The 9,049-nt window shown below is 40.2% G+C and overlaps 6 protein-coding genes across 6 annotated transcripts; 2 read left to right on the plus strand and 4 right to left on the minus strand.

Annotated features, from left to right (window-relative positions):
- On the minus strand, window positions 1–1,940 carry NEMIN01_2384 (uncharacterized protein; the record flags this gene model as incomplete). Its single annotated transcript, XM_051478326.1, has 1 exon — window positions 1–1,940. A coding segment is annotated over one exon (1,940 nt), but the record flags the coding sequence as incomplete, so codon positions are not given.
- Window positions 1,941–2,408: 468 nt separating this feature from the next.
- On the minus strand, window positions 2,409–4,928 carry NEMIN01_2385 (uncharacterized protein; the record flags this gene model as incomplete). Its single annotated transcript, XM_051478327.1, has 1 exon — window positions 2,409–4,928. The coding sequence occupies one exon, from the start codon at window positions 4,926–4,928 to the stop codon at window positions 2,409–2,411; it is 2,520 nt and encodes an 839-aa protein (XP_051334287.1).
- A 25-nt stretch (window positions 4,929–4,953) lies between these two features.
- NEMIN01_2386 (uncharacterized protein) lies at window positions 4,954–5,310 on the plus strand (the record flags this gene model as incomplete). The annotated part of the gene is made up of 1 exon (XM_051478328.1): window positions 4,954–5,310. One exon carries the CDS (start codon window positions 4,954–4,956, stop codon window positions 5,308–5,310), a length of 357 nt encoding a protein of 118 aa, XP_051334288.1.
- A 259-nt stretch (window positions 5,311–5,569) lies between these two features.
- NEMIN01_2387 (Ras-related protein Rab-6A) lies at window positions 5,570–6,184 on the minus strand (the record flags this gene model as incomplete). The annotated part of the gene is made up of 1 exon (XM_051478329.1): window positions 5,570–6,184. One exon carries the CDS (start codon window positions 6,182–6,184, stop codon window positions 5,570–5,572), a length of 615 nt encoding a protein of 204 aa, XP_051334289.1.
- A 308-nt stretch (window positions 6,185–6,492) lies between these two features.
- NEMIN01_2388 (uncharacterized protein) lies at window positions 6,493–8,136 on the plus strand (the record flags this gene model as incomplete). Its single annotated transcript, XM_051478330.1, has 1 exon — window positions 6,493–8,136. The coding sequence occupies one exon, from the start codon at window positions 6,493–6,495 to the stop codon at window positions 8,134–8,136; it is 1,644 nt and encodes a 547-aa protein (XP_051334290.1).
- Window positions 8,137–8,706: 570 nt separating this feature from the next.
- Window positions 8,707–9,049, minus strand: NEMIN01_2389 (uncharacterized protein; the record flags this gene model as incomplete). Its single annotated transcript, XM_051478331.1, has 1 exon — window positions 8,707–9,049. A coding segment is annotated over one exon (343 nt), but the record flags the coding sequence as incomplete, so codon positions are not given.

A 9,049-nucleotide genomic window follows, 5' to 3' on the forward strand; every position in this document is an offset into this window, starting at 1 on the left:
TGCTTTATGCTAACTACTTCTATCTCTCCCTGGAGTTCAACCGTTTTTATTGGGTTGGCCATCAGATGGGATGCATTAGTGATGCTTCCCGTGGAGGATGCAATGATTAAACGGTCGCTGCAGAAGGCTAGCTGAATAAGGGCAGAGGGTGCTGATGATAAATGCTCTGTTTCCTCTTTGTTTTTACTTTGTACGGTTTCTGGTACAGTCTGCAGTGGCACCGTGTGGGCGCCAGAGGAAGGCAGATGGTACGTATACAGTGGCTCAACAGGAATGGGCTTGGTGCTATGCTGGAATGGCGAAGTGGGGATAGATGTTTGTTTATCCATGTGATAGTTAGTTTGACCGCTATAAGAGTTGACTAAGGGCTGTTCGTAATTGGCTTCTTCTACAGTATAGCTAGATTGTTCCACTGGATAATCAACAGGCTGATCATTGTAGTAGCTAGCTAGAGGTAGCTCATTCTGGTAATCAATTGTTGGCTGATTATTGTAGTAGCTAGCTAGAGGCAGTTCGTTTTGGTAATCAATTGTTGGCTGATCATTGTGGTAATTATCTAGAGAGTGTTGATCTACGTTGTAGCTGTTAGTCTGTTGCTGATCTGCATAGTAATTGTGCTGTTCTTCAGGATACTCGTATGTCTGCTGTGTTTGCTGGTGTGGCTGGTATTTAAAAGTGTTCGGGTCAATGGGTGGACAGTCTTTGAACAGCTCATCAAGTGACGACTCTTCGGTCGATGTGGCATGCGGTGATTCTTCGTCTTTTGCTATTTCTATGCTTTCTGGGTTGTTTTGCACCTCTCTTTCTGGCGTAAGTGAGTGCGTACTAGAGGAAATATTGCAAACCGAGTTAGTCTCATCATTCGAATAGTTATCAAATCCATCAACATAGTTGTTGATTGTATCTGAGTTACTTGCACTCTGCTCGTCATCTGCACTCTCCTCCTGGTTGAAGTACTCTTCCATTGTCCAGTTGCTAGCAGGCGAGCTGTTAAATGACGCAGGAACAGGCTGGAATATTTCATGGTTGCTGTTGTAATTATTACACTCTGCGCTATTATTGCTGTCATTTTCAGGTAATTTGTTTTGATGGGAAATACCACTAGAGCCGTCTGCAGATGAGTCATGCCACAGTGAGTTGTTTAAGTGTCTTATTGGGCCAGAGCTATCTGCTGCATTGCTCAGCTGGTTTATATTCGGCTGAGAGCCCTGTTCATCGGCTGGGGTGTATTCAAAAGTATCACCTACCTGAATACTGCGCGCTTGGCTATCAGCTGGACTGTGCTCGTACTCAAATCCATTATCATTTGTCACATTGCCAGTTGGGCTGTAGCTAAAGTTGTCAATTTCTTGCTGATTATTCACTTGGGTATTGGCTGGGTTATAGCTGAAGTTATAACTGTTGTTCATCTGATAATCATTGTTCACTTGTTCATTGTTCGCTTGTTCGTAGCCATTGTTCGCATAATGTTCATAACTGTTGTTCATTTGATGATTATTGTCTATTTCTCCATAATTCACTTGTTCATCTTCATAGTTGTTCATTTCGCTATAGCTATTGTCCATTCCTTCATCTACTTGGTTACTATCCTCTATTTGTCCATCGGTTGGACTGTAGCTATCTGTTGGAATGTAGTTACTATAGCTATCTTCTCTCTCTGTGTGGTAAATTGGTGTTTCACTGTTCACTTTGAGAGCGCTCTGCTCATCTGAGCTGTTTTTCTTTTCTGGCTCAGCTTGTGTTTTATTCTGCTCTGGCTTCGTAATGAAGAAGTTATCGGCTGTGTAGTCTGATGATAGATCGTTTTCCACCATGCTCATATCGAACACTTCTAAATCTTCTTCTTGGGCTGAGTTGGCTCTATCTTCTGCTTCATCGTACGGCACTAAGTTCTTCAGGATATCTTCAAAGTCGTCCTGATCCTTTCTTTCGTAATTCATAGACTCTATTTGTAAATAAAATAAATATATATTCGTGCGAAACAATACACAATAAAAATGAAACAGTGTCTCTATTTATTTGTCATTGCAACAAAGTAGCTACAGACTGGGAGAATTAGAAATAGCACACGATATAAGACAAAGAATGCTGAGATAGGCTGAAGTAAGCAGAAATTTCTAAGTAGGAGACAGACAGCTGCAGTAAAACAAGAAAAGCTAGACTAAAATTGAGAAAATGCATAATACTACGGGATAAGTTAAAAAGATAAGTTAATGGTAGATTGAGATCTTTAAGAGTTAATCAACGATAGCTAATGGATGAATTGTATAATAACTAGCTGATTATAATGACTAGTAGCTAAGACTAGGCCAATCCCTATGATAATTAAGTATTTCGAAGAAAATGTTTATGTTTTATAGCCTGGGGATAAAAATAGAATATTTATTATTTTACCAGTAGCAAGACAGCTAGTTGATTAGATCTCTTATGTCTGTTATCTTCAGCACTCCTTCGTTTGTTGCTGTGATTATGCTGGTTTCTGCTTTACTTCTGTATATTTCTATGTGGGTGATGGGTGCGTTGTGCAGTTTGTGTTTTATATTGTCTATTGTCAGGCAGCCGTTCGTGTCTCCTAGAATAAGAACTGTTTTTGTCTTTATTTCCAGAGAGTTTATCGATGTAACTGGATTGTAAACTGTCTCTGTCTTTACTATGGACAGCTTTTCGTTTTTTATTTCGTATGTTTTTACTGTGTTATCTTTTGATGCCGTGATGATTCTGTTGTCTCTAAAGTATCCTGTGAGTATTTCCTTCTTATGGTCTGTTTTTGTATCCAGCAGTTCAACTGGAGCATTTTCATTCTGCAGCATTCTGTAAATGGCAATTGCTCTGTCTTTTCCAATTGTAAGCACTACGCTCTCAGATGACAGAATGTGTGTGATCGTTTTTGTGTGCGCAAATACTTTCTGCACTGTTTCCAGATCTTTGTTCAGAACGAACAGATTTGAGAACTCTTTCTGCGACGAGTTGCAGCTGACAAGCAGCGTCTGGTTTATTTTTAGCATTGTGGATATCTCAAATGGGAACCCGTATATTTTGTCTGTTTCTAGGAGGTGGTTGTTCGACAGGCCTGTGTCTGCTCCTATTGTCTTGTAGATGTATTCGGACTCTTCAGGAGTAGGGGATGGTATAGGCACTGTGGTTAGAGATAGTTCTTGTTTTACAGCTGTGAATGCAAGATGGTCGTAGATTGAGAGGCTGTTTTTTGTGAAATGCTCCACCTCTTTTTCGAGAATGACAGAGTCATTTTTCAGTTTGTCAAAATCAACGGCGGAATCACTCAGTAAGGAAATATAGCTGGCATATTTTGAGATAAACGGCTCTATCTTTTCAATTACATCGTTAACAACAAAAGTGTACAGTTTTGTAGATTTGTAGACTTTCAGAATATTGTTGCTGTTTGTAAGGAGAGAGTCGCCGTTCCAGTCGGTGACGAAGGCATTGACAGGGAAGCCATCGATCACAGGCCTGAACACTTCTACTAGCTGGTGGTTGCGTATTTTGAACATGCGCACAGTCGAGGCACTAGCTGTTATAACACAGTCTTTGTACACTTCCATGGCTTTAATAGGCGCCATGTTGCCTGACGTGATGTTTACAGCAGTGTTCCTCAGGGCGCTCAGTCTGTCTAGCATGTGGTACACGCTAGTTAGTGCACTGTGTGCTATAAGTAGTGATGGGTTGCTATTATTTACTGGGCAGGGCATGCTATCTGAAGAAGGCAAGGTCTTCTTGCGCGGGGCATACTTAAACACTCCGCCTGAGCTCAATATGATGTACAGGCTGTCGATAATCCTGTCTACTTCCGATGCACTACTGCTCCCTGCTGCAGAGGTAGTAACATTATGTGGGGTACTGAGTGTGTCTGCATTATCTATCGGGCTGTGTGCAGCATGTGACAATGCACTGCTGCTACTTGCTGCACTGTCTGTGGCAACTAGCGCCTTCACTATGTCTTCATCGTATGGCCCTACCATTCCCACACACTCCATCATGCTGCTGTGCTCGTATATGCTTATGCTATTATTTAGTACTATGAGTGTGTTATTTGGCAGAAGAATCCCATCACTTATCAGGCTCTGTGTGGTAACTAGGTGTTTCAGCTTCAGCTTCTTGTTCTGGTACTCGTAGATGTACACCTTTCGTGTGCTGAGGCCTGTTACAACGCGCACCGATCCATCGGGAAGACAAATAGCCCGCGCGAACACCACATTGCCTGTGTAGGTAACACACTGCTCATCGACAAATAGGCTGTTTGAGTTCGAATAGACCACCACACTGCCACCATTCGTGTGAATGACATCGCTGAATAGGACAATGTCATTCATCTCCCTGACTGTTGTATAATTGTTGCACGCTGTCTCAGAAGCATTCTCCATTGTGCATTTATTACTACACACTTTCTCAGAAGTGCTGGTCTCTATTTCTATTTTCAGCAGTTGATACTGTATTGATACAAGGATGCTCTCTTGTGTGTGGGATATGCTGTACACTGCCGTATTGACACTGTCCTTAAAAAGTATGCTGCTGCTTTTCAAGTCCATCAGAACAACCTCTCCCGCCACAGTGCCCAATGAAACTGTGTCGTAGTTAATGTACATAGCAGAAATAGTGCTATCTACTGTGGTCATGTACTCAATATTACTGTACACTGCACCACAAGTACTGCCTGCTCTCTCTTCTACGGGGACTGATACCACGGCTCTGTCCAGCGCATAGAATATCCTGCCTTTGTAGAGCACCGAAAGCGTTCTGTTCTTTCTGGGTATCCCAGCCATTGCATTTCCAATGTTTCTGCACACTGGCGCACTATTTCTGCACGCTGCCATACAAGTACTCTCTGCTGCACGCCCATTGCTGCTATCTGTGCAGCAAGTGTTCTCTATTGTGCCGTTATTTACTGGACTATTTGTGTTATGTCTATGCATAATTTTTTTGCTTTTTTTTTATTATATGCAAGAGAGAAACAAAAGAAGAGAGTTCCTGAGCAAGGTGGCCCTGGGGGTTGTAAGCGGCTCTGTCATAGGCCTGGGCATCGGAGTGGTGCATAAGATGGCCAACAAGAACAGCTCCATCTGCGGAAGAGTGGCAGACACAATGATCATAGGAGGCAGCTACGCTGTGATAGATAGCCTGATAGACAGATACGACATAAACTCTGTGTATAGGCCTATCATCACAGGATGCATAGCAGGCAGCCTGGGAAGCAGAGGAGGGCCTGCGTCAGTTATTACATCTTCAATACTTACCGCAGGAGCAGCCTATGCCCTTGAGAATGCAGACATATTTAAGAGTGCAGCAATAGAATAGATAATTACGGTCAGATGATTATTGCTATAAATTCCCAAAGGACTACCAGTTAGGCTAGCTACAGCACTCAGATACTTCGCTATTAGTTAGATAGTTATCACTGCAGATTGCCATGCTACTGCTGTCTAATGCAGCTAATTATGGCGATGTTACTAGTAGCTACTGGGATCTGTAGCTTGCCTGTAACTTGCTAGATATAAAATAAAGATTCACAATAATTTTGATTTTTAAGCCATTTGGATAAGTGTATAGTTCTTTATTATAAACAGAGGCATCTTTTGCTGTTGTCTGTTTCTATCGTAAATTCAGGCATGCTCTGCTCTGGTGCAGATGAGTTTTTTATGGCCTCTGTTATTTCTTCTATTAGACTGTTTATTCCCTCTGCGGTCAGCGAGCACGTCTCTATGTACGACGCACCGTACTTTTCTACTTTAGCATTTATTTCTTCTTTCGTGGGCAGTCCTTCTTTATCTTCTATCTTATTAAACAGATCTAGCTTGTTCCCCACTATCAGTATTTTCAACTTTGAGTCGTTATTCTTCAGGACAAAGTCGTCAATCCATCCGTCCACTCTCTCGAATGTTTCTTTTTTCGTCAGATCAAAGAGAATCACGGCCATAAAAGAATCTCTCGTGTAGTTGGGTATTAGCGACCTGAACCTCTCCTGTCCTGCTGTGTCCCACAGCTGCAGATTCACCGTCTTTCCAGCTATCTCTGTTTTCAGCGCAAAAAAGTCTACCCCTATTGTTGGACAGTAGTCTTTCGTTTCTGAGCTAAAAACATACTTTGTTATCAGAGTGGTTTTGCCAACTGCTGCATCTCCGAGGAACACTATTTTGTACTTTGGCAGCACTTCTCTTTTTGTTGTCTTCATGCTGAGATATTTTAATATTAAAATACAAACAAAAAAGAATTAAAAATAGTACCACTTAAAAAGCACCCCGTTTAAAACGAGAAGAGAAAGGCTCGAAAAGGAAAGCAGAAGGAAAGATAAGAAGCTAAAAATAGCCAAACAGCACAGAAAGAGATAGCACACAAGACATTCTCAATGCGTTTTGAAGGGCCTTTGCATACTTCAAATCTATTCAGAGCAAAACATCTTTACTCTTTTATTAGACTATTTTTATTTTTTATTTTAATTTATGGAATTTATTTTGAGTTAGTTTTTCTTTTCTGTTCCGCATGGACAACATTCTAAGGAGCCTCAAGAAGATCAGCACCGGCCTTATTTTTACAACAGACAAGGAGCTGGCTAGCACAAATGTGTACACTTCATACGAGGGGGTGTACAAGAATAAAAAGTGCACGATATTTAAGTATAAGGGCGCATATAGCACGGTGGCCGAAGAGTCCTACCCTCTTTTGAAGTATGTGCAAGATCTTCTCCACATCGCGCCAGAGGTCTTGGCCTCTCAGAAACACAACAGCTCATTTTACATCATTACGGACAGGATATTTCCCGTCATAACACAGGAAGAAATAACTAGCAGCACGGTAACTTACAAGGTTTTTAATGAGTTTATATCTACAAACATCTCTCAGATAAATAACGAACTGTTGAAAAAACACAGCATCATACTTACTTCTTTAGGAAATATGTCCATAGACAGCAATACTAAGATAAACAGTGCTGTGTTGGGAAATAGCAATACAAAAAACACTGCAGGCTCATCCAAAGAGATGCCAGAAAGAAAGAATAAGATGAACATAGACTATGCAGATATATACTACGACATAAACAATAACACCAAGGCAATGGTGCTTCCCATTTTTACAGCAGTAAATAACATCGTGTGCAACCCCGAGAATATAATATACAAAATACACAAAGTTCTGCACAGCAATTCTTACAGGGACATCTACAATGTTCTGCAAAATAATACGAAAATACTTCCACCACACTATTTGAAATACATCACAGGCATTCTTTTATTGCACATCGAGACTCAGAAAATAAAAATAGCAGAAATAAAGGAGAGCATCACAAACTACGAAAGTGGTAAAAACAGCAAGAACAGCAAAAACAGCAAGAAAACTGTTGTAAATGCATCTGTTGATGGGAAAAACAGCGCTGGAGGGAATGATGATCTACAGAACATTGTTAACACGCTGTTTTTGTTTGATGTGCAGATCTTTTATGATATTCTTAGTTTGTACTCTGATAAGAACATCATATACACCCTTTTGTACTTTATAAATCAGGGTTTGTACGCTTTATCTCTCTCAGACATAAACGATCTGTTTTTGTACATAAACACCAACATAAATAAGTACTATAAGAATGAAACATTCTGCGAAGTAATTGTTGAAATACTTTTTAACTCTTTGCACGTGCTGAGTAGTAGCAACAGAATACTTTTTGTGCAGCTGCTCATTAAATACGACATGATAGTAAAAGAGCACCATGGAAGTGTTAAAAACAACATGACCATGCTGATAGAAATAGAGAACGTGTACAATCTGCTAATTCATTTGCTGAGCTCGCAGTGCACGGTAAGCTACAGGCTGGGGATATTTATTCTGTACAACAACATAGATAGAATAGGAGTGGAGAGCATGCTCTTGGAGATAATCGACATAGTGAGCAAGAAGTGCCTTAAGGACGAAGTAGCCAACGAGTCGGTTGAGCTGCTGAAGTACGTTGTAGACTACATAAACAATAACATCTCGGAAATAAAGAAGAGCAAAGGAATAAAAATAAAAAAACAGAAGAAAGTAAAAAAGAAAGACACAGAAGACGAATGGGAAAAAAGGAACAAAATGTACCTGAGTAAGATAGAGAACACAACAGTTAGCACCACTGAATGGGACAATAATGAATGGTAGATGTGTTGTAGACGATGGAAAGAGATGAGACTGTTTGATGAGAAATAAAAATGTAGAATGCCATCTTACCACTCTCGTGCTAGATAGAAGATGGCTGCAGAGAAAGACTTATTGATTAAATTTGTCATATTAGAAAGATCCATTCTACTTTTTAACTTTTATTTTGTTGCATTCTATTATAAACTACTACAATGCTATTTCCTGTTCACTGTGCTGGAAAAGATATTTGGTCATTATATTTATATTTTCTTAACTGCTGAGGCCGAATAAAAAGTGTAGCTCTTGAAAGTACATACATATTTAAATTTATTTCCGTAGATAAAAATAAAAGAATAGTTGAAGCTGGTAAATCAGTGAATATACAGCTATGTATCGATACGTATAAACATAGATGAGCATACCTACTACTTCTACACACACTGTTTTGATTGGTCAGTTCAAGATGTGAATCTTGCAGCATAGGAATATCTGTCTTTCAGTGAATAATCCATATATAGCAGCACCGCTTTGCTATCTGCTCTATCTTTTTTCTTGTGGATGGTAATCGAATGAGCTACCGCTGCATTGTGGTCATTCTCTAAGATTATTGTATAGTTTTCTGTTGTACTTCTCAATCAGCTTGTCTACTTGCAGGATGTCAATCAGTTCCCTGCTTTCCTCTGCTTCTTCTGATCGGTCCAAGTGTCTTTCTTCAATAAACAGTGATTTTCGTATTGAATTGTACGGATTGCTGATGTCAATCTCGTGGTCACTGCACAAATTGTACTTTATGGGGACTGTGTTGTCTGCAATGGTCAGGGATGTGTATATAAGAACGGGGTTGTAAATATATTTGCTGCAGACATCGCACTCTTTGTACTCTGCTATTCTTCTGAGGGTTCCTATGGGAAGCATCTTCTTAATGTACTTTGTG

The sequence above is a fragment of the Nematocida minor genome, assembly GCF_024244105.1.
Source record: "Nematocida minor strain JUm1510 chromosome Unknown 7752, whole genome shotgun sequence".
Lineage (NCBI taxonomy): Eukaryota > Fungi > Microsporidia > Nematocida > Nematocida minor.